Source organism: Scomber japonicus, chromosome 18, assembly GCF_027409825.1.
Source record: "Scomber japonicus isolate fScoJap1 chromosome 18, fScoJap1.pri, whole genome shotgun sequence".
NCBI lineage: Eukaryota > Metazoa > Chordata > Actinopteri > Scombriformes > Scombridae > Scomber > Scomber japonicus.
This window is the reverse complement of record NC_070595.1, coordinates 12,955,507-12,979,910: the sequence shown is the minus strand read 5'-3', so window position 1 is coordinate 12,979,910 and position 24,404 is coordinate 12,955,507. Positions and strand designations below refer to the sequence as shown.

The window sequence follows — 24,404 nt, the reverse complement described above, 5'->3', positions numbered from 1 at the left end:
TTTACCTCTCTGTTCTGAAGGCTTCTGGTTTAACGTTTAGTCACTCATGACTTACTGCAGTTGAGTGATTCATTTGAAGCTGCCAAATGTTATATTTCACTACAGGGCTGAAAGATTGATAGTGTGGTGAGTAACTGTGTGAATGAGATGCCTTTTCTGACAAATACTAAGAACGAAAGGTCTTGTTTCTGTCTTTGGACAATCTAGTATGTGACGTATATATGTTGTTGAGATGTTCTGATGCAGAAAGGATTTACTACTATTGCCATTTTTTTATTTATAGAAAACTGATTAAAGCAAAGTAATTAATATAAAATGAAAAAAGCGCTGTTGCACTCTAAAACTAATTACTAAATGACATTTGTAGCATGTATCTATTAAACAATTTGCTAATTTGGTCTTAAAGCAGGTAGACACTAATTCGTACAAGCTTGAAGTACTTCAAGAAGCAACAGAAAGAAATATGTAGACTGTATTTACAAATTGTTGGATGGTGCAAATCCTTGAGGACAGCTGCCAAAGTGTACTGTGCATAAGTGTTAGATGGAGTTTTGTTTATTAGATCTATGGTGAAGGAGACGGAGACGCCTCTGTGGTGTTTTGTTTTTTTCCAAGCATGCATTTCAAGCTACAGGGGGCTGAATGAGCCTCATGTCTGCTGCAGGGATTTATATGACAATATACTCTGTCCTACACTGTGCTATCACATTGTCCAAGTTGTTGAAGTTTTCTGTAAATTAAAATAAGAAGTGTATTGACCATTTTCTTTTTTTGTGCTCAGGGAAGCAACAATTTAAAACCTTGAACAGTTGGAAGCAGGAAAAGTGAATAAAAAAACCCAAAAAGGACACATGCAGGCCCAGTCTGAACACTTTAATGTGAACACAGGAGGTTGGTAAACTGTAGGTAATACAAGTAGCACATATTGAGTCAAACCCAACCCATAGAGGAAACAACATCAGTCCATGACATGAGTGAGCTGAATGAAAACTCTGAAAAACAGAATTCATTCACATTGTATGGAGTATACAAAACAAAAACAAAAACTTTCATATGGCAGGATGTGGTAACCATTGGTGTCTAGTTGGGGGACTGATGTCTCTACACTGGTTTAGAAGTCAATTACATACAACATTTTCACCTCACTGACATCAGCGCGCACACACACACGGAGCTGCCGAGTCAGCGGGAGCAGCATGTGGTTGCAAGAGACTGGAGGCACAGTCAGCAACGGTAATCCTAAACTTAACTAATACAGAGGTGAGTGGTTTTAACGGTCCTTGATTTCAATTTGGGAAGGAACTATGGTGACATTGAATCATACAAAATCCTACATGTTGTTGTGAATGATCTAAAAAAAAGAAGTTAATCAGACAAGTTCTTTTATGAATCAACCTGAAAAAAAAGGTGATTTAAGTCCTTATTCCTGATTTCTCTATTGATGTGTTACAAGTATTGTTAAAAACAGGCTCACATGATGGTCTGGCAAATGGAATATGAAGGCAAATGGCTCAACTAGGTTTATCTATGTCTTCCTCAAACTATAGGGTTTGTTAAGGCCACGTGGCTGCTAAAAAAAAACTGCCAAAATACCCTGATCAGGAGAGGAACAGCTGCACCAAGAGCAAGGGGTCGCAAGAGGTCAGAGGTAATTTGTTTAACCCTCGGTTCTCTCAGCAGGCTCTGTAGGCTGATAAACAATCTGAAAAAACAAAGCTGGACTGAATTCCACATCGTTTATCAAGAACCTGGTTACAATAATCTGCTCAAAGGCTTTAGGAGGGCTGTGTCTGAGACTTGTGTCCAGCAAAGGTTGCTCAATGACCATACAGTGGCCCCGCACATACAGCACTGCTGCTTCCTGTACAATGCTTTCAAAAGGCAGATCGTGGTAATTTTACAAAACAATGGAATAATAAAGACGAGTGAGAAAAGAAAGCGCTAAAGAGCAGAGGGAATCACAAATTTCATCACTTTTTCCAAGAGTAGTAATGTTTTTTTAAAATATTTTCTTATTTTTTTTCCTTTATAAACAAATTGTTACCAAAAAATTCTGGATTGTGCACATCGTTTGCTTTTTCCACGTCTAATGATTTAATACTCAACATGAAACAGCGGGAGCAAACAACTGAAGCGTTACGATGGGAGGAAAGATGAAGTGATAGAAAATTTTGGAAAAAGGAAACCGTAAGAGTGGGGAAAGAGGCGTCAATGGACGGAGGGAGCGAAAGCTTAAATCAATACAAAATCTACAAATGGATCTAAACAGAAAAAGAAAATAAATGGAATGACAGCAAGAAAACAAAAAGAGCGATAAAGAAGAGGAAGGTAATGATGGAGGATGGGCGAGGGGAATCAGTCTTTCCATTCTTTCTTGATAGTGAGGCTCCAATCCCAGGAGAGGTGATCGTGTTTGTCGTCGTCGGTGAACTTGGATTTGATGTTGTAGGTGCCGCGGGCCAGCATCCCCTTGGGTGCCTCCTCCATGGTGGTGAGGAACTCGTACTCCTCGTCCGGTCTGGGCCCGTAGCTGCCAACCATGTAGTCCGATTTGTCAACTAGACGTCAGAATGGGAGGGAAAAGAAGGTGTAAGAAAGCGACTTACACCGGCAGAGCCACTTGAGGATACTTGCAGATGTTAAATAGGCTGCACTTACCCTTTACTCCTTTCCTGAATGATTGCTGAGTGTACTTCAGACCTGACACAATCTCCCTGTTGACCTGCAAAAGACCACATGCATCATCTCGATGAATTCAGTCTCCCATGACAAAGATTGCTCAGTGCAGCTGGAATAACGTCTCCATGCCGACAGTCCAGACAAACACCAGTCTCTCACCTTGAAGTTGATCTTTATCCTGTACTCGACTCCCTCCTTCAGCACAAATGGGTTCTTCCTGAAGCCGTCCAGGTCTCCTGGCAGGGGACAAAAGCAACACAGTGTCAAAATAACATCCAAACATTTGATCCAGTCTTAAATAAACACACTCGGGTTAATAAACTAATCAGGATATCCAAGTTCTCAAAAGCAGAGTGAGGACTGTATTCAGCTTTTTTTTAGCACAGTGTAGTAAGAATACCGACCACCAGGTGGCACGCTGCTTCAAGTGAGCACAGCTGTAGATGAGGGTGACTACCAAGGGAGGGCAGGAGTGCCATCAGGAAATGGCTCATTAACCCATTTACAAGGGAATCATGTCATTACTAATTAGCCGACTAATGACCCAGCAGGACATTTGCTCTATATTTGCAAACAAAGATGGGAGTAATTACTGTTCATAATTAATGTTCCTGCGAGCCAAAATACGTCTGCTGTATGCGGGCTTTCAAATCATCTGCTGTGAAGAGTTTTGTCCAGATTGCAGCCTGCCAAAGTGTGCTCTACTCACCCTGCAGGTCAAGGATCAGAGGGTTTGGAGCCGCCTCACATACCAGAGTCATTCGCGTCACCTGGATGTTGGGGATGGTGGGATCTAAAACAGAGAATTATGACAAGATAATCGATTTATAGCACTTCACCAATGAGATGATCTGATTTCAGTCACATGACCTATTTGATTATAAAAGTAGTAGAAGAGACAATGGTTACTATCGAGCAAGCAGGATGAAATACTTCAGATATCACTCTCGTTTCCTCTCCTCAGTTCTTTCTTTCTTTCTTTCTGAATAAAACTATTTGAAGTTGCCTCTTTCATTGTGTTCAACTTTGAGTGTTACATTAGCAACTTAAAATAGCCTGAGAACTACTGCTAGAGTCTTCAGGAGCTGTCTGTGAAGCTTGTTGACTAACTTGTTATTAATAGCACAGCTGAGATAAACTCCAGGTAGAGGCCAGAGCTCTTTTCTGGCTCTGAGATAGCTAAATGGGACTTTCAGGATCTGTTTCTATATTTAACTTTTCAAAGTCTCTAATTCTTCCAGATGTTATTTTTAAACCAGTGAAATCGGTTGGATAAAACTACTGTCAAGTCACATTACATTACTCACATCACATTACCACATCAGCAGCTATTGCAAAATAGCGGATACTGAACCTACAGCAGAGTGTGCTTATACTGTGTGTTGAAAGAGAAAAAACAATGTAAGAACCTTCTTAATTAAACATGATCTGGAAATGATCAGCTTTAACTTTCCACATCTGTACATTGTCTAACTTATCATTGAAGATTATTACATATTAAAACCAATCTATGACATGAGATGAGATCAAAACAGTACTTTTCTTCAATGTGTTGCTTTGCTGAGAGTATTATTACAAACATCATACCATTGAAATATATCAGTTATTTGTCTGCCAGCTGCTTAATTTAACAAAATGACATTATAACATTTACACATATCTGACAACATCTGATCAAGTAAAGATGAATCTGTTCCATGATCTGATGTTCAGCAGTTTTACTCTGACTTTACTAACTGAGCTGTTTTCACAACAAATAACTGGAGGTCTGACTACTGGTCGAGCAAAGACCAGTTTTTGCAATTAATGTTTTGGATAGATACACACACACTTTTTTAAAGACGTAACATGCAAAAAGCAGAGTATGAATATAAATACGTTTACATGAAATTAAAGTGTCTTCATGTGAATGTGAGTGTGTTTAAAAATTACGTCCACGGTTGTCCTGTTAAGAGTTACTTCAGACGTCCGATCACTCACCTGCAGCTACGCCAGCAGCGGCTTTACCCAGCAGCGCCTCCTTGTACTTGCGCAGGCTCTCATCATCTTTGTCCAGCTCCGCAATCTCCTGTAAGCTCTTCTGGGCGGGAGGTTTGTAGTTGACTGCGCTGTCGGCCTCTTCGTTGGCTGCTGCGATCGCTGCCAGCTGCTCTGGTGTGGGTTCCTGCTCTGCCATGGTGTGCTAATGGAAGCAGAGGAGAGAAAAGAGAGAGAGGACTGGTCAGATGACAGGAAAAAAAATTAACTAATGAGGACTGATGGCGACGGGCCACACCACTTCCCTTTTTTTTTTACTCCAGCACTTGATTATTAGACCTCCAGCTGCAGGAAGATTATTACAGATTAGGCATTCAAAAGGAAAACCTCAGTGAACTTTGACCTCTGCAGCAGTCTAAAGGGAGAGTTTAAGTAGGAACATGGACTTCCTTTCACTGAGTGTTTATCCTGATGTTTTCAGTGTGATTTCCTCAAGTTTAAAGACACTGAATAGCTCTGCACTGGAGTGGAGTGAACAATAATTGTATCTGGTTTGCAAAAATGTGAAACACTTGACAGCAATTTCTTTGTGCAGACACAACAAGTTTAGAGACAACAGCCCACAGACTTATTGTGAGAGTTAGCGGGTGTACTTAAAAACAAAGTTCCTGGTGACATATAGTGTTGGCATCAAACTTTATGTGGATTATTGTTTTTTTTGGCAAAAGACAAGACGATTTTATAAAGCTGTCCTCCATTTTAAACACTTGAGCCTGAAGTGTATGTGTGTGTCCTCGTGAGCACACATAACGTACGCACTAATACAGAGACAAGAGCCAGGACACATGACGTCGACTTGGCTACGGAGACAGTTTTTCTGAGGCCACGGTGGTAATGTTCAGAGAGTCCGCTGTTCTAAAAGATGATTATCTGAGCTCCCCCTTTACTCGTTTCTTCTCTACCACAAACCTCATCAGTTTGACAGGGCAGAAACGCAGCAGTCACGTCTCATTAGAGGAGAGGATTCTGAGGGGGACACACACACACAATAAGGTGATCGTTTTCATTTTCAACTAAATAAATGTGCAAGGAGGACGCTACATAACTCAACTGTTGCTTGTAACACGCTGTGGAAAAAAAAAAAGATCTATTAATAACATCTGGTGCACATATGCTGGGTAAAGCCTGTACAAAGCTCTTAAACACCTGCAACAGCCAGAAGACAGCTGGATGGCGGCACTCTCAACACATGAACTTGTGCAGTCGGGGTTTTTTTTGGTCTTGTTTTCTCCCTGCGGACATCAGATGAAATGACACTCACTGGTCAAATGGTGTTTGAGGTTCTCATAGTTGCTGATGAAGGTAAAACCAACAGACAAAAAAGTGTTATGGGGGAGTTCTGATCCTATTTAGTAATGTAAACTTAGTGAAGGTGAAATACAGTATCTGTGGAGTCACACTTCCTTTATTCATTATTCAATCTGAATTTGTTGCCACTGACAAGCCGCTGCTCTCATGTTACAGGCTGCTGCGCCATCAAATGTTAGACATTTGCATTTTGAAAGAGCTCTACTTCCTGCTTGTCAAAGACTTAAAGAGCAGCAAGAAGCCACACACTTAGTGAAGATTATTTAGCATTGTGAAAAAGAAAAACTGTTAAAAGGCTACAACAGGCACTTAGAGGAACAAAGTAGTTCTTAAACCAGCAGACAATCTCAAATGAGGAAGCCTATAAATCACTATACATGACAAGATGTCTCTCTGTCTCTCCGTTTAACTCTAATTAAATTTCTAAAATATGCCATAAACAAAACACTTCATATTTATTACTGGTTGGTTTGGTTTATTGTTGGAGTCAAAGGTAACCACGAATAAAACCAGATGAGCTAACCAATCACACAAATGCAAACACACACATGAAAACCACCAGATGACACACGCAAATCACAACACTGAGAAAACCTGCTGAACTGCAGGTGGATAGGCTCAGCAGAAAAAAAGGACTGTTTACAATCTTATCGACCATAATAAATCACGCTACTGCAAATAGTACCAAAATAACTGGTGTGTGGCTCTGTGTGGCCCTCTTCTCTGTTCTATTGTTCCTGATGTATACAGCTGGGTATTAGTCAAACAGGAACTGAGAACATAGCATAGGTTTGTTTTTTTTTCTCCCCCAAACCCGGGCCTCTGTGCCTCTCATAAAAGCACAAATTCCTCTTCTACTATTTTGCCAATAGTGCGCTGTGGCTCATCAGATGTGAGTGACTGGTTCTGATCGGAGAGAATGAGTGAGAGGTTTCTTGTTGTTGAGAGAGAGAAAGAGATAGAGGGGGAGAGAGAGGAAAACAAGAACAAATAAGGTAGTGATGCCGTCATATCATTCTTTAAGAATCACAGAACAGGTTGTTTAACTCAATTAATCTGCTCTGCTCTGGTTATACAAGCTCTACCCTACAGAAAGCTGCACCATGGCTGCACAGCACCAAAATGAAGAGGAGCGCTGCTGGGTAGCATATTGTGAAGGCACATTTGCTGCTGCGCTCAGTGCTCAGGGACAAATGCACAGTAGGAACATAAAGCAGACTTACACTGAGGACGAGAGCTGATAGTCAAACCTGAATTTTCAGTATGAACTGAAAGTTGGCATTAAACCTCTGAATAAGTCAACAAAATTAGGAATCTGCTCAGATACTTTCCATTTCTTTTTTGCGAGAGCACACACTCAGTGAGTTGCAGACTGGTTCTATTAACTTGCTTAAAAATACTGAAAACTAAATCACAATTTCTTTGATGCAACTGTGACATCTTCAATTGACTTGTTTTGTCTGTCTAACAAGATATTTAATTCACCTTCATATATGACAAACATCACTTTTGAGGAGCTGGAACCAAAGAGGAAGAAAAATGACTGAAGCAATTATCTGAAAATAATTGTTGAACAATCAATTAACTAATGGTTCAGCTCCAGCTATCCTGCCTTCATCACGATCCTTATCGCGCTCAACTCTGCACAGTGTGAGCATGATGTAAGACTGCAACATTTAACATTAGGCAGCTTCTTTACAGCTTTTTGTAGGGAAAGATTTTCATATGCAAGTACTAAATAATGTATTTAAGTGTAATATTGTATAAATGTATATAAGTCACTAGTACAGAAAACTTTGAAAAAAATATAACCAGGCTATTGAGTGAGTTTGAGTAACTTAGATGAACAGAATTCTTGTTGTTACAAAAAGTTGCAAAACTACAGTAGATTTTATGAATAATTTTGAATAGTGCACATTCACAAAAACTATTTATGTATGTTGGCATCACATTTACCGACATGTGCACCAACCGCCTCTGCAGAAAACTCAAATGTGTTATGCAACGCTTGCATGTAGCCACATTGCTCTTCTTAACGTATGAAATTGCAGACTCAGCAAATTAAAAGCCCGTGCAGTCAGTAAAACGGATTAAGTCTAACAATATTGACATTGCCACCTTCATAATGATACACATTCCTGCTGGTTGACTCTGCACAAACAATACAGGCTGTGGCTAACCGGCAGGGGGAAAAAAAAGGCCCCGTCATTGTTTGGTCCCAGTGCATGCTGGGAGACAACACAGCAGTCATGAGATGAGCCAGACAAAGACTGGACATTGTGTTGAACCTTCTTCACCTCGGTGTCCTCACCTTCACCTGTACGGTCCTGCATGTAACTCTTCCTCTGCAGCAGGATGATCTGCTTGCTTAAGGAGGCTAAGCACCACAGTTTTGAAAACACCAGGGTTTGGCACCAGCTGAAGCTTGAGATTAGGCCCTTTGGTTCCTTAGCAACACAGCTGATTGGTAAGATTAGAGAAAAGTGGGATTATGCATAACGAGGCGTTCGGGGACAGGAGGGGAAAGCGTTAGGAAGTGTTTACTGGTGGCACATCAAGAGGATTCTCCTGACAGGAGTCATTAGTGACTGAAGTTACTGAGGATAATTGATCTGTGAGCTCAGCCAGGCTACAGGCTTAATGAACTGTGGTGGGGACATGTGTACTGCAAGGACACCTTGATAATCAACACAACATTGATGTTCTGACAACAAACTAGATATATAATAATACCCGAAAAACTATCAAAATCTAGTGAAAGAGTTTCAATGTTTGGCTGATCTTTTACGTTGCAGTACATTCAAATGATGCAATGTTCCGGCTCTTTCCTAACTTTGTGACATGTATATAAAATGTAATACCCCTCCTCCACCGGATGATTAACTGACTAATTAGTCAGGAGGGTCTCGTTTGATTACATCATCTTTAGTCAGTTATTTGTCTTTATTGTCTTTTGAGCAATTAACTTAGTTGTCAGTCATTTGTGGGAAATGATACATCTCTGGCATCACATCTGGTCTTTAATAAGCGCTGGATTCCAGCATTCACTGGGGGACAGTAATACTAGAGAAAGTATTTTATAGATTTAATTACATCAACTAATAACGTTGTTTGTCGAGCTTAAGTTCATAAAAGCACCAACTATCAAGTCCACAGTCATGACTTCACATTCAATATTTAAGAACTGTGAACTTCATGAACTCTTAAGACCTCTGTCTATTTCTGTTCATGGTACAGTCAACAGTACAAGTGAGGAACAAGAAGAAAGAGGAAAAAGGGTAAAGCACGAGCAACACGTAGCCTAGTTTATTTGTTACTTTAGTAAACTTGAATGCTTGAATGTAGCTACAAAAGTAACAGCTTCCATTCCTGCAAGAGAAAAACACGCCTATCATAGTCACACAAACTATGGACAGTGGTCTCACAGAAAAGTAGCAGTGGAATCTAAATCCAGAAGTGGAAGTCTAACTCTAATGATTTAGGAACCCACACACACACACACACGATACTTTGTGTGCCGGCTGAGCGTTGTCAAGTGACATTTAGCTCATGGTTTCATGTGTATATGGAAGATGTCAGCCACACATCCACCACTGCTTTGTTCTTCTCTTGTCTCTGTTAGACGTCTCTATCATGCAACACCCAGTCAGCCAGAGACCTTCACATCCGCCTCTCTACTCCACATGGGTTCTCTGCCCTTTTCTGTACATTTAAGAGGCTCATCAGACCAACCTTTTGGTCTCTCAGACCCTCAGCCGGCCGTTTGGAATAAATGATTCTGCAACACTTCTAATGAAACTGGCACTGTTGTAATCGGTAGCTACATCATCCAGCTGTGTGCCAATGCATCCACTCACATGTAGATTTGTTCTCCTATCTGTCCGAAGCATTTTGAATCTTCCTTTAGAAACACAAAATATCTTTTCATGCAAACCTTGAACACAATTTGATGCAAACCAGCTTCACTAGTAGTTATTTCTATTTTCCTCCTCCATTTCCTCAGTGTTGATTTTTCAAAGCTAGCAGTTACCTCAGTGGATAAAAACACCTGTACATTGTGCATCTGGATATTGTTAAGCGTTTATACTTCATTATGTAATGAGAACATTTCAACGAGCTCAAGGTGCTCTGCATGTCAGGCTGCAACTGGGCCTTTTTGTCTGTCGAGAACTGACTGCAAACTTCCTTTTTTGGGTGAGAGCGTGATGATTCATATCCTTTAGACAGCGAAACCACACACACACACTGCAAAGATGAAGCGCAACCTATCATTTTAAATGTTCTACCTTTGCAGCTTAACCAACCTAATCATTTTTAAAGATGCTTCAGTGGCAAAAAAAAAAAAAAAAAAAAAAAGGGTACTGGGGTGGCATTATTGTCAGTAGATAAAATAGTGCTCTCAGTGAGTTAAGGAAATGGTGCTAACAATTTGAGGAAGTGTTGCACCAAGAGCTCTTGGCAGATCTGTTGCAATGCAGAGGAACACCGACCTCAACAGAAAAAAGACAGAAGGAGGCAAGAAAGAAAAAAAAGCAATCAGATGGCAATCAAATAAAAGAGCAAGAGAAGGAACTAGAAAATAGAGCAATCTCATGTTAATCTACTGAGTGAAAAGCTTTTGGCCTCGTATCAAGCGGTTAACAGCTTTTTATACAACCAAGATAACATTTGCTGGACACCCATCACTGAGATTATTAAAATCAGTAAAGATGACTTATCTGACGAAAAAAGAAAGTGTGCAATGGAGAGATGTGGCTGTGAGAGAATAAGAAACACAATTCTATCCCAGGAAGGACCAGAACAAATAGGAAGCTTTAAAAATAGCTAGTGAGAAATCCCTGCGTGTAATGGCAGGAAGCTGCGAGTGAATGGGACAGCCAAGGTGCCAGATAAAAGGTCAGGGCTTATTCCTCTGCTCAAGAGGAGTTTCAGCCACATGCCCAGATTCAGTCTGCCTCCCGGGGCAACAGCCGCGGTGGAAGTGATGGACTCTGCACGGTGCTGGATTTCAGCTGTATAATGGTTGTTTTAAAAAGGACAGCAAAAAAGTGACGTTATGAACATGTTAGATATAAATCCAACCAACTTGAAGGCTTAAAAGACAAACATCAGGAGTGAAAAATCAAAGCTAATTCATGATTATATAAAAGAAATAAAGACATTCCCTGTTTCCCAGCACTAGAGCCCATCGTTTATGGGAGGACGTAAGTTTTGAAGGCCGCTGTTGAGGCTGAAGGAGGTCATGTTCTGGCTGAGGGGGGCCGCACAATGTAAGGAAGACACTAATCATTACTAGCCAACACTAGCTCACAACCCTCCACAGAAGAGACCGATGATGCAATCTTGAGACATGAAACATGAAAAATAGTAGTTCTCATTTGACGTTTTTACATTTATAATATACACCTCGACTTGCATCTAATTTAAGTACATGCCAATATGTGAAACATTTTATGGTGCAGGCCTCTGAGTTTGACCCTTGCATTCTCTCACTGTGAGCTGTTTGGACATGTTTGAGGCAGATTATACTGATGCCACGGAAATTCCTAAAGTGAAAATATTTTCTACGGTGATGATTTAATTTATTCCACCTCCTTGAGGCCTACTCAAGATCGACCAGCTCAGGCCAGAGAAACTGAAAAAATGACACATCCGACCTGCATCTAAGGCTGCAAAATCAAGAGGTTCAAGTGAAGCAAATAGGCTGATTAAAACAAAAGACTGCAATACAATAAAAGAGAAGTGATTTCTGACAAGGTTTCCAGAAAAAAAGAGACAAAGAAAATCAAAAATAGACTCCTTTAGGGCATTTATCACAGAAACAGGAAGGAAAGGTTTGAGTGCTGTATATGACAAATCATTTATCCGCCCTTCAGCCAAGCCCACAGCTCAACTACCAACACAATAAAATCCCATAAAACTGATTATGTCTCTTGAAGCACATTTGATCTGAGCTGTTGTGAAGATGCAAGCTGTGCATAATTCTTTCGAAAAGGTCTAAAATGGAGGCTGACTTAAGGTGTGAGCCCTCCAGGCCAATTCAAACTGAAAAAGACAGTTGAAATCCAGGAAGTGGCAGACTTTCTTTCCTCATTGAGGCACCACCACATGACGCCTGGGTTACAAAGTAGACGAGAAATACTCATCTGATTAAACTTTCGACCCTCTAAGCTATGCATTAACGCGAGTATTAAGAGTGAATTTATTGAGTGACATTACAGTTACCTAACAGCCAATGCTGGCAGCTCAGATCAGACTCAGTTCCCGGAAATGAATAAGCAATGATTGCTTCTTCACTCCTCAGCGCCGCCTGACAACTTCAAAATGACTTTGAAATAAGTTGTGTGTTAGAAAGTTCAAGATACTAAAACTGCCACAGCAAGAAGATCCCTTGAGATTTTTTTCCCCCCTCACTGCAGGAAGTTGTTTTTTGGGGGGTTTTTGGCAAACACATTTCTCCTTTCATGGATTCACGCCTGTGCGGTAACTTAGCCAAGTTAGCTCAAATTTCCTTCTGAAACGCTGAAGAAACTTGCAAACTACGCCACAGAAACTTCGGGAAAGTGTGTGCCAGGCGTATAAAACAAGTTATTTAAAAAAGTTTAGCAACTGTTTCATGAACTCTTACCGTTACACTGCTGCTCGGCTGGGACAGTCTCCTATAGGTGCTGCTCAAAGGGACTGAAGTAAAAGGCTGGAACCGGAGGGACGATCAACGAACAAACTATCGCGAGAGTTAAGCACTAACCTTTTAGAGCAGCGAATTCCCGCGAACAGAAGTGACAGCGTCCGGTGAGCTCCTTTCAAAATAAAAAGTAAATAAATTATACTCGGACCCTTTTTTAAAATTTAAATTTCCTCTGTTTCGAAATGTATCTTTAAAAAGACAAGGGCTGCAATGCAAGTTAAGCTCATTATTAACGTCGTTATTTGGTCCGAACAATATCAGAAAATAGTGAAACAATATTTATTATTGGTTCTCTAAAGATCAAGATGGCACCCCTAAATGTCTTCTTTTGTCCACACAACCCAAATTACAAAAGACTAGAGGAACCACAAAATATTCATATGCGGCCAGCAAATTTGTCTTAAAAAATACAATTAATCGATTATCAAAATAGTTTCCAATTATCCAATAGTTTCCAATTGATTTAATAGTTGGCTAATCACTTAAGTGATTAGCCAACTATTAAATCAATAATTATTGTTGCAACTCTAAAATAGACACAGGGTACAGAAGTATATATAGCCTATTCACACATTTGCTTCAGTGCAATATTGAGGTACTTGTACTTAAATTAATTTATGTTACTATATACTTCATCTGGCAGGTGTATAACATTAAAGACAAATATTAATCTCTAATTGATTGCTGTAAACTACCCATTAATTAAATGGTTAAAAATATGTTGCACTAAATAACTGACTGTTGACTGTAGAGCTTACTGGAGCACTAAAAAAACACATTTACTATTACTGCATTTTCTTAAAGATATGAATAGCTCCTCACTGGTCTCTACATTATAGCATTAACCAGTTATTTTCTCCACCCATCCGTAGATAACACGACTATCGTTATTGTTGTGAGGTAAATCAAATTAAAATCTAACAATTAGTGTTTTTGTTAAGAACAAATGGGGAAAAGAAAGAAATCTATCTATTCAATCATGAGGAGGGTTTCGGTGCAAGCTCTGGTGTCAGGGAGACAGAGGTTTATTTGCCGTGACCGTGAGAGTCGATGTGTCTTTTTCCTGACAGCGGAGACATCGTCTCATTTGTTTTATTTTGGTGGCATGTCCTGTCCCGACAGTGGAGCTGCACCGGAAACGTCCCCACAACGGAGCTCTGCAGACTGCACTGCACTTTGACAAATCACTACTTTGAACAGGCGCAGACATTTTACACCAGTCTCACTTTACATCCAGCCCAGTTTCAGGTCATTCACAGACCTGACACCCCCTACAGACTACGAGTGACTACAGAAGTCCATTACTCACGAAGGTTGTGGTTGTAAAACCATTCATTAGACAACGTCTTTAGGTGTGGCAAACATACAAAGTTCAAAGGTCCGCAGATGAATGACACGGAGCGGGGCGGCATCTAGCGGGAGAGCTGTGGTACTGCATTGACCTCTTTCATTATGGGTAATACCACGTCTGTGCTTGCATACTTATACCATTACAATGTTCAAGTCACTCAGCTGTCGTTCTAGTCATGTCTCGTATCAAGTGGTCATTACTACACAACTCCACTCAAAACATACCAGTCACATAGCAACACCAGCAGTTTCTCATGTAGTTTTTTTAAAGTCATTTTGACTCTTCAGACTACACAGACACACACAAACTGTTTTAGCAGGTCAGATGTACTTATGTCAATACATTTATAGATGATTTTACACAATATTTTGTAACTGGGTCAATAGCAATGCATCATCAGTCTGGTTAGATAAAACTTTGTTCTTCTGAGTCGTGGGTTTCATTGTAAGGAACAGACACTTAAAATCATATATCGGCATCATTTGGATGCTCAAGATCAAATCAAAAGACTATTCCAATTAAAAAGGCAACGTAGTGGATATCTGCCAACTGCTAAGTATAAAAAGACAAAATGGAAAGATCACTTCATGTATATTCAGCACTAAATAACTTCTTTACAACAAAATGTCAATGGATATATGGACACAGAAACAACAAGAGACAGTATTTGGTTAATATACACTGCAGGTTTTATTACAAGTTCCATTAACTACAAGGTAGAGGAATGAACTGGGGAAAACCCAGTTCGCATTAACCTACAGTCTGAACCATTTTCATCAGAAAAAAGGAAAAAAAAATACTGGTAAAAAACACTTCAGAGCATTTAAAAGAAGAGGTTGGACCAATTATTCTATCACATCAGAGAAGACAACCAAGTGTAAAATATTCTGCACATTTGTAACAACCACCCCTTCTGTGCAGACGGAGGGACAACAACCAGGAGAAGAGCTTCGTTTCTTAGCTGGTGTCCATCTGCGAAAACAAAAGAGTGAAGTCAGACAGCTGCAAAAACAAGATTGACTAATTGACAGGGAATCTGTTTTACAGCTCAACATACCCTGGCATTGTAGGCGTCTAACTGGGCATCGAGTTCCTCTGCTGACAGCTGCTGCTTGGTGTTACCCCCGCGGCCACCTCGACCTCTTCCCCTAGCACCGCCTGCACCGCGTCCGCCACGGCCTCTCTGCATACCGCCGAAACCACCACCCCCACGATTTCTGTTCATGCCTCCACCACCTCCTCTGTTCAGACTGAAAACAAAAGCGCCTGTCAGACATGACATCCACAACGTTGGGAAGTCTAATTCAGGGATGTCCAAACTATTCCACAAAAGGGCCATGTGGCTGCAGGTGCACACCAGACTTGACTCATTTAATCAGCTGATCTCAGTCTTCAGACAGTTGATTGGTCAAATCATATGCTCTTGATTGGTTGGAACAGAAAACTGCAGCCACACAGCCCTTTGTGGAATAGTTTGGACATGCCTGGTCTAGTTCCTTGAACAAAAGATGACTTACCCCTGCATAGGTCGCCTCTGTGTGTCAATCTGTGATGTGACGAGCTGTATGTTCATAGGCCGCCCTAGAAAAACAATGACATGGACTTGACTATTTGAACACAGATCAGTCAAGAAAGATCAACAATATAAAAAAATAATGATAATCAAATCAAACAAAGTTAAGTAGTGAATATGCATGCAGCCAAAGTTCAACACAAGATGGTGTGTGTGTGGCTTTGGGCATACCATCAAGTGGGATGCCATTATACTGTTTCATGGCCTTGAGAGCATCTGCCCTCCTTTCGAAGTGGACATCTGCAGTTCCCAAGCTTCTTCCGGATCGGTCGTAATGAACTGCAGCCTTCTTCAGTGTCCCGAACTCAGCAAAGAGTTCCTAAAAAAGAAAGTAAAACCATGAGTAGCCGACTCTTTGTCTCATGTTTAGCACACATCATGTTAATCGCACAGTATAAATGCGTGAAAGGTGAAAACCTAAGTACCTGAATGTCTGCATCTGAGACCCCAAAGTCGAGATTGGAGACAAGGAGCTTCCCTCCAGTTTCCACGCCGGCTCCTCCGCCACCCCCAGCAGCACCATTGAAGCCACTGAAGCCGTTGTCGAACATGTCGTGCTGCCACTTATCTGGAAGCTGTTTAGGCTGCAACAGATGAAAGAGAACGCACCTGCTGACTTCAGGATCCCCTTGCCTCTGTCAATCACAGAGTCCACACGGCTGGGTGTTGGGGCAAGCAGGGGCTCCACTTCCAACAGGGCGCTCAGCTCTCACAAGAGGGTCCCCAGTATACCCTGCCCACCCCATCACTAACAAGCAAGTGAATCACTCCAAAAAGAAAGACATAGACAGGACACACAACTTAACTATATAGGCAAGGGGATGTGTTGTAACTCTCTCCTCTCTACATATGCACACACATTATGTAAAAAAGATAATTTCTAGTGGCATCTGTTGAAACTGTACACATCTATTCACTACTAAGTCACAATTGAGCCAAATGAATTACCCACAATCTCTATACTACACCCATAACTTGCCCACCCTGGCTGGCTACCAATATTGCCCATTGTTCTTGCCATCTGCGCCTCCACCATAGGCTCTCCAGAACTGATCCTCGGGTCGCCATCTGAAGCAGTGTTGCCTCCAGCGTTGCACCATGTTTCCTGGCCCGCTCAAGAGTTCTTTACAAAGCCACGAAAAGTGGGCTTTTCACGAAGGGAAAGTGTCCATAAGAGGAAGGGGAGTGGATCGGAAAAACTAGGAAAAAAACAAAAAAAAAAAACAGGCCAGCTATCCCATCTATGCGAGCGTGGATTATCTGAGCGTCCATTTTGAGGCCACGCCATTTTCACTGGGGCTTTGTATAGATACACATTCACACTTAAAAAAGAGTGAAGATTCGCCTTATAGGAACACTATCAGGGGGGTGAAGTCCACTGATCCAGCCACACTGACGAAACGCCACCAAAATGTGGCCTTGTTATGGAGCCCGCCGGCCACTCCCGAACAAAAGGCCGCTGCACCAGGACAAAAACTAAGTTTTGCTCCCGCAGTGACGGAAAAAAAATCATTTGAGGATGGTTTTCTCGATGAAATGGCTTCCTCTCATCATTTTTGACACTTTGGGTGGAAAAGCACCGTTATTGACCCGTGGACGACTAGCTCTAATTTAAGCTGCTTGGATTCAAAATGGCGATCCAACTTTAGCTAGTTAGCTAATGTAGCCGTTTCCAAAGGGCCTCTTCTTGGGAAAAAAATGGAGTAACATATACAGGTTGTGGGAGAAGGGACACACTATGCATACAACTTCCATTAATGCTTAACCGCAAATTATAGAGCTCTCCTCCGAGGGAAAACTCGGCGGTTAGCAATCATTTTATTCACTTGACTAGAGGGGGAACAGAAGGATGTTACCCGGGCATTTTCAGGTCTGCCGAGGGTATTTTTTTCCTTTTTCAGCTCATTTCCTCTAACTTTCTCATACCCTGCTGTACGGTGTCGGTCTGCCTCTAGCGCGGTTCACGTTCTGGCGGTTCCTCATGGGGCCGGATCCGCCGCCTCGGCCTCCAAAGCCTCCGCCGCCGACTCCAAGACGCCCGGGGCCTCCTCCTCTGCCGCCGCCACCGGAGCCTCCGCGGCCTCGACCTCTTCCACCCCGGCCTCCGCCTCTCTGCTGTCTGTTCTGCTTGATAATGTCGTCTAGAGACATATCCATTTTATCGGTCATTATGCTGCCCCAATACTGCTAAACTGTTAAAGAAATATAAAAATAAAGCCTAGAGTGAGTTGGTCCCTCTCCCTGTCCTCTCTCTGCACCGACCAGAAAACAATGAGCTCAGTACGCACGATATAGAACCTGCTTCGGTAGTACGTCCTGAACGTCAAAGTGACGTCAACGCGTAATACGTGTAGTCACAACTAGAGTGCCTCTAGTCACAACCAAAACCATACACCCCTTTTCTTTTATAATACTAGTATTAACACTCAATCCAAGAACAATAAATCATGTTAAATATAAAAGGATAGATCAAGCTCTTGATGATAGAACAAGCACAACACCACAGCTCCCAGTACCTACCATTCCCAGTAAAAATGATGATGTTGTCCTTACTATGTAAATCCCAGGAACATTACACACATGCATTTAATATCAGGAATTGCATATATTGCATATTAATATAACTGCAGATTATTTATACAGAAGTCGTTTCATGTATATTTTATTTTATTTATTTTGATCACTTTCACCCTTATGTGGCTACTTGGGGATCAATAGACACCTTACCTTAACCTTGTACCCTCCCATGCAAATATGTGTCTAACAATATCAAAGAATTTTAAAGTCATACATGGATATTACACTGTCAACTCTGGAATCTTTAGAACATGTTTTTATTCAGTGTGTATATGTGACTGTGTTTTGGGCTGACTTTCAATTGGATTTTAAAACATATTTTGAGGACATTGCTCTCATGAACATGATTTTCTATTCACGTTCAACAATCCCAAATTCTCCAGCAAATAACAATTTATCAGTAATCTGCTCATTATTTTAGCCATATTCTACATTCATAAAATTAAATTCTTGAAGGAATTACCATCCTATTCGACTTTTAAACTGACCTAAACATTTATTTTCAATCATAAGCTTCCCCCTGTGCAACTTAGTCATATCAAGTAGATATCTTTGTCTTTTTAGTGACAAAGTCCCTATTTTTGTTGCTATTCTTCCACCACAGCTCAACAGACTGATGAAGGCTCATATAAGCTTTTGGTACATTAAAAGTAGCCAGTATGAACAGGAAGAAATATTACAGCAATGGAATGCTCTTTTAGTGTTTATGTGGGCATCTGACTTATTTTAAGACAGACTTTAAAAATTGCAAACCAAATTTTGGTTCTATTTATCTATCAGGTTCAAATCTGTTGGAGCTGATAAAAGTAGTTCATTAAATGAGTCAACTGACAGAAAATTCATCCACAACAGTATTTTGATATATCAATTAATCAATGAAGTTATTTGTAATATACAAATGCCAAAAATTAACAGGTACCAGCCTCTTAAAAGAGAATATTTGCTGTTTTTCTAAACCTAAGGATTTAGGTTTCTATTTGGATCCTATTTGGATTTTGGACTATCAGCTGGACAAAACAAGCAAGTTGAATAAGTAAACTTGAGCTTTTGGGAATAATTGGGTTAATATTTTTTGATATTTTATAGGTCAAGAAAAAAAAATCAGTATACCCAGGACTTTGCATACTTGTTTTTACAATTTCTCACATATCTGGCTTTATGAAATACCTTCCAGTTTCAGTTAGTTTTCTCTTGTAATACCCATTGCTTTCAGTACAAAGGGTAACCTTTTATTTCACTGTGCACAAAACTCTGTTTGTAATGGTAAAATTCATGTAGTTGCATTCATTAACATCTCATGTAATGTCACATCCGACCTGGTCAATATTTATGTAGGATCAATGCAGGCATGTGTACTGTAAAAGTCTTTTATTCAACATTTTGTTTAAGGGGAGGCGGGTTAACCAAGGGCAGCATACTCGGGGAGGTCTCTACTTAGTAAAGTCCAGTTTGGGGCAAGAAAATTTATAATAAAAATGTTGGCCTTCTACATTGCATTTGGCTTTCAAAACTTGCCCATAAAGTGTTTATCCAATGTGACCATTCCATTACATCTACAATTTATCTATCAAACTATCTTCCAAAACAAACTAAAAAAAAAATAGAAGTCAGCCCTTTCGCATTTTCTCCTCCAAGGTCTTATAAGTAGTAGTAATAAAGAAACAGGGTTTATATTTAAGACTGCAGTCTTTTTTGTCCTGTGGAGAGTGTCAACAGTTTGTACCTCAGCATCAGATGTCAGCAAATTTTGATAAAAGTTTGCAACAGTCCCGTCCACATAAAGAATGTACATAAAAAGATTTTGTGGCTTGAAAAATCATGAACCAAGAGAGACGAGAATTTCTGCTCCCTGAAATCCCAGCTATTTTCTTCTTAGTCAGTTGTAGAGCATAAAGAAAGAGACGGGGGTTGCTATGGTCCAGAGTTTAGAATGGAGATTCTGTGAAGACTGGCCAACAGGGCTGACTTTCTGGCTGACAGAGGGCTGACGGAGGAAGAGTTCTCGAGGATAATGGGTGGAAAAAAGTGACAAGACCATCATGAGAAGGGACTAGGACTTCTTGGAGTCCTGTGTGTTGCGTTTCTTGAGGTCACTCAGGTCCACTGGTGTGAAAGCTGCAGGAGCAGACAGAAAAAGTTATTTGGCTGGTGTTGGATCAGTATTAATCCTCTGACACAGTAACTATGTGAGAAAAGAACATAATAAATTATAATCATTTCATATATTAATAATACATTCATTTCAGTTACACTGTAACTTACAATGTAGGTTAGGATTAGGGTTCTTTTCCACATATTCCTGTGGTCCACGGTCATTACGTTCACTATTTTGTGTTGATCTGATGTCTCTGAGCACACACTGCCAGGCTGTGAAACAACAGAGAAAACAATGTTTCTGTTACATTTGGGACATTTTAGGACTGAGACATGGTAGTAACAACGTAACAAGACCGACTTAAGTAAAGGTTGAAGTATATTGCTCGATATTTGGTAGCTTGCAAACTCACTGTTTAGCACTTTTCAAAGTAGGCACGTGCTTTAATGCCAGTATGGTACCTCGAGACATGCACCCACACTAGGCAATATAAGTTGGCTGTTTCAGATACTCAAACGATGACGGTTGAAGTGATCTTTCAATGCAATCTGAAGTGTGGTTTGTAGTCAGGAGCACTGCACTGGACTTAAAATCCACATGATGAACAAGGTATGGTACTGCTCATCAAGCAGCAGTGTTGAGTTATTATATGTGTGCTTTCTTAACTGTCTACATTAATCATGCGACTATTATAAGACTACATGTCCATACTGATCACACTCACCAACGCATATAGGAAGCAGCTTAAAGGCAACCATTTTGTACTTGCCCTGGTGAAGGCCATAATGGCTGAAATGTGAAAGCATTATTTTTAATTATGACTAAGCAGTCATTAAGCATTAAAGGCTTTTTAAACGTATTACCCTCTTGAGTGCCTCAGATCTTTTCAACAACTCAGTTTATATGGCCTGTTGCATTGTGGGGACGAAAGCTGACTGACAAGTGAAAATGCTGTGATGCTGTTGATGTGTAGCACATTGTGTCCTCATGTGAGCACATACTGTGATTTCTTGCTCTGTTAACTGTCTAACCTATTTAGGATATGAGTCCATTATATTACAATGTTGTGATTAGTATATCACTTTTTGAATACGTGTAACATATGTACACATTCATGTTATTTAATTTCATAGCCTACTGTTGACAGTGGCACAATTAACAAAAAATAGTCTGTTAAGTTTATGGCATCTACCATTTACTTAAATACATTGGAAGAACGTTACCTCTGCACCTCTAGATTTAAGTAATATGAGCTTCAGTTTACTTGTGAGATAAATTACACATACATAAATATATCCAGTGTTTATTCAAATCTACGGTTCAGCTGTATATCTATTTATACATGAGTATTAACAATCCAGCATCACACCACAGCCAGGTAATTTACTCCTGCATTAAGCTCTTTGCACTGTGCTTAGTTCACTGCTGAACTTGATGAACTGTTTCATAAGAACATCCTGATCCTGAAGTTATGGAATAGGATGCAATGTAATAGACCTATCAATAATCACCCACTTCACTCACACGCAAGCAAGCATGTGCAGAAATAGGACAAAGTTTAGTTTCCTGTTGCTGTGTTTGTTATGTCATAAGCAGACAGGGAAGAAGTTGGATCAAAACTGATAAGAGGAAATGTGAACTGAGCAGTTTATTTTGACCAAGGTGGGTAGAAGAATTTTATTTTGTTCTGGGAGGTATGATTGTTATTAAAATAATTGGCTTATGTTATTTTGACAGGTAATTAAATATATATGCATATTGAGAAGGAACACTACTTACTATCATGGATAAAGCGCACATTTTCCTCATGTGCCGGGGTGAAGAGCTCCCCACTGTTAGTAGGGGATCGAGGGCTTGAAGTCCGCTTGTAACTATTGACCATCCTGGGAGCAGATGAGCTTCATAAACATAAATACAGCTAAATTAGCAGCAGCATTTAATGTAAGTCTTTGAATTACTATTTACTGTAAGTTAAATTGCACATAACGATTGTGCCCAAAGCACAGCATACCCACAATGACATTAAACGAGACTTTAACGATCACAATTAACACCAGCCCATTTGTACTTGTGCACAAGTGTTGTCAGACCTGGTCATTCTGTTTGCAGTCTGTACTCGCTCCTTGCTCCTCTATGGTGGGTGGATCTGAAGAACGCAAAGGTCCAGAAGTCCTCAGCTGAATCCTAACAATGGACAACAGTGACAACTTTAGTATCCCCACATGATCTACAAAGTCAACATTTACATTTACGTAAACTCTGCTGGACAGTCCATTATTCGGTAGTCACGTACATAAAACTACACTCACCGGACATTTCATTATGTACACTTGTGCAATCTAATCAAATCCAATATGAATGAAATTTATACAATTTTAGTTTTTGTTGACATTCTCAAAAAAAGTGATTATTCTACTTTATGTTTGTTACTGAGGTCGTACTGATGTGCATTATATTGACTGGTGTACCTAATATTTTGCCCCCCTCATGTATGTTAATGGGGTGGGCAATATATTAGGTACACCAGTCAACATAATTCACCTCAATAATAAACATAAAGCTTAAGTATCACTTTTTTGACAATGTCAGCAAAACTGAAAACGTATAAGCTTCATAAATGTAGAATTTAAAGCAGAGCTGTTATATTGGATTGCATTAGATTGTACAGGTGTATCTAATGGAGAGGCCAGTGAGTTACAATAACTAGCGTTAGTAACAATACGAGTGGTGTTAACTCATATTTACTAGCATTAACTACTTTGTCTACAGTAAAGATACACCATACGTCAGGATATAATGAACAAATCTCATCATTTACTAATACAGGGGACTTTTGTTTACGTTTTGACATTGCTTCAGTAGTGTTAGCAGCAGGCTAACTTACGGAAACAAACCTCGGTACATTCACCACTGGAGACATCCTCCTGGACAAGACAGCAGTATGTTAAGTCTCTAAAGTAGTTTCTCAAACGTGAGATTCGTGTCCTCCTATAGCTATGTCCCGAGGGACAGCTAGTGCTAACTATAGATTTGCTGACACGATCATTTCAGCTAACTTTAGCCTCCTCGCTAGCTGGTGATTTACATTGTCTTGTCGTAACGTTAGCTTAAAGCAGCTAATGTGTTACCAGCGTTACTTGTGCCGAGTGTGTATAAGAAACACGCTTAACGCATTTGTACATTTGTGAGAGGACACATAGAGAACACAGCGTTAATATATCCAACAAACCTTTGTCTTTTAATCTTGCCTTTCGGTTTCTTTATTCGGTGACTGTGTACGCCGCTAGACCAGGCTAAAACGTTGCCAATGCCAACCAATCATTTCCGGGAAGAGACACGGAAGTGAAAGGGCTCTCAAAACCATAGTAACAGTGACATCCAATAATAATAATGATGATGACGATAATAATAATAATGATGATGATGATAATACTACTACTAATAATAATAATGATACTAGAAAAATACGATAATAATTTGAACTAATTATTATCATATGAGTAATAATTCAATTATAATAATTTGTTACAGTTTAATTACATTAAAAATAGTTACAATGACATCTACCCTTTCCTCATTGACAAGTTGAGAATCTTTAAAAAAAAATTTAATTAGTTAATTTAAACATCATTAGTTTAACTGGACATGCAAACGTGTGAATGTGTGTGCTTGATGTTTCAAGTTTCCAGATTGTATTATACACTTGCAATGATAATAATAATGATAATAATAATACCTTTTATTTATAGAGTGCTTTTCAGAATACTCATTGACCTTTTATATAAGTTAAAAGGATCAATATAAATTCCATATTTAACCAGGACTGGCCTCTCATACAAGTTGTGACATAATCAAGTCATGCCTTGTACCTTCATGCCTTAAATTCAGATTTAAAGTGAACACGGAGACACTTTCCCCCTTCAGCAGATGAATGTGAAAACAGATTTATTGTGTCAAACTCTGAAGAAGAGGCAGTCCCAAAGCTTTTTCTATGAAACAATTAAAATAATAAACTATGTAAGAGTTACATAATCTTTTCTCCTCCTACTCACTTATCACTTCCTTTAGAGAAAAACATTCTCTCTAATAAAAAAAA

At 39.9% G+C, this 24,404-nt stretch overlaps 3 protein-coding genes across 5 annotated transcripts; all 3 read right to left on the bottom strand.

The window, feature by feature from the left end:
- Nucleotides 1–858: 858 nt before the first annotated feature.
- Nucleotides 859–12,764, bottom strand: arhgdia (Rho GDP dissociation inhibitor (GDI) alpha). The gene is made up of 6 exons (XM_053338251.1): nucleotides 12,653–12,764; nucleotides 4,660–4,861; nucleotides 3,389–3,472; nucleotides 2,839–2,915; nucleotides 2,659–2,722; nucleotides 859–2,558 (listed from the first exon to the last, which is right to left on the bottom strand). The coding sequence occupies exons 2-6, from the start codon at nucleotides 4,853–4,855 to the stop codon at nucleotides 2,356–2,358; spliced, it is 624 nt and encodes a 207-aa protein (XP_053194226.1). The 5' UTR covers nucleotides 4,856–4,861; nucleotides 12,653–12,764; the 3' UTR covers nucleotides 859–2,355.
- Nucleotides 12,765–14,729: 1,965 nt separating this feature from the next.
- Nucleotides 14,730–17,903, bottom strand: alyref (Aly/REF export factor). Of its 2 annotated transcripts, none has more exons than XM_053338430.1 (6): nucleotides 17,563–17,903; nucleotides 16,062–16,220; nucleotides 15,808–15,955; nucleotides 15,581–15,644; nucleotides 15,121–15,313; nucleotides 14,730–15,035 (listed from the first exon to the last, which is right to left on the bottom strand). In XM_053338430.1, exons 1-6 carry the CDS (start codon nucleotides 17,803–17,805, stop codon nucleotides 15,021–15,023), a joined length of 822 nt encoding a protein of 273 aa, XP_053194405.1. In that variant the 5' UTR covers nucleotides 17,806–17,903; the 3' UTR covers nucleotides 14,730–15,020. The 2 variants fall into 2 exon arrangements, with proteins under 2 accessions (XP_053194405.1, XP_053194406.1); XM_053338431.1 differs by having other exon boundaries at nucleotides 16,655–17,705.
- A 1,663-nt stretch (nucleotides 17,904–19,566) lies between these two features.
- Nucleotides 19,567–23,624, bottom strand: mcrip1 (MAPK regulated corepressor interacting protein 1). Of its 2 annotated transcripts, none has more exons than XM_053338348.1 (5): nucleotides 23,538–23,624; nucleotides 22,399–22,492; nucleotides 22,088–22,206; nucleotides 20,476–20,580; nucleotides 19,567–20,328 (listed from the first exon to the last, which is right to left on the bottom strand). In XM_053338348.1, exons 2-5 carry the CDS (start codon nucleotides 22,404–22,406, stop codon nucleotides 20,264–20,266), a joined length of 297 nt encoding a protein of 98 aa, XP_053194323.1. In that variant the 5' UTR covers nucleotides 22,407–22,492; nucleotides 23,538–23,624; the 3' UTR covers nucleotides 19,567–20,263. The 2 variants fall into 2 exon arrangements, with proteins under 2 accessions (XP_053194323.1, XP_053194324.1); XM_053338349.1 differs by lacking the exon at nucleotides 23,538–23,624 and adding an exon at nucleotides 23,203–23,409.
- Nucleotides 23,625–24,404: the final 780 nt, after the last annotated feature.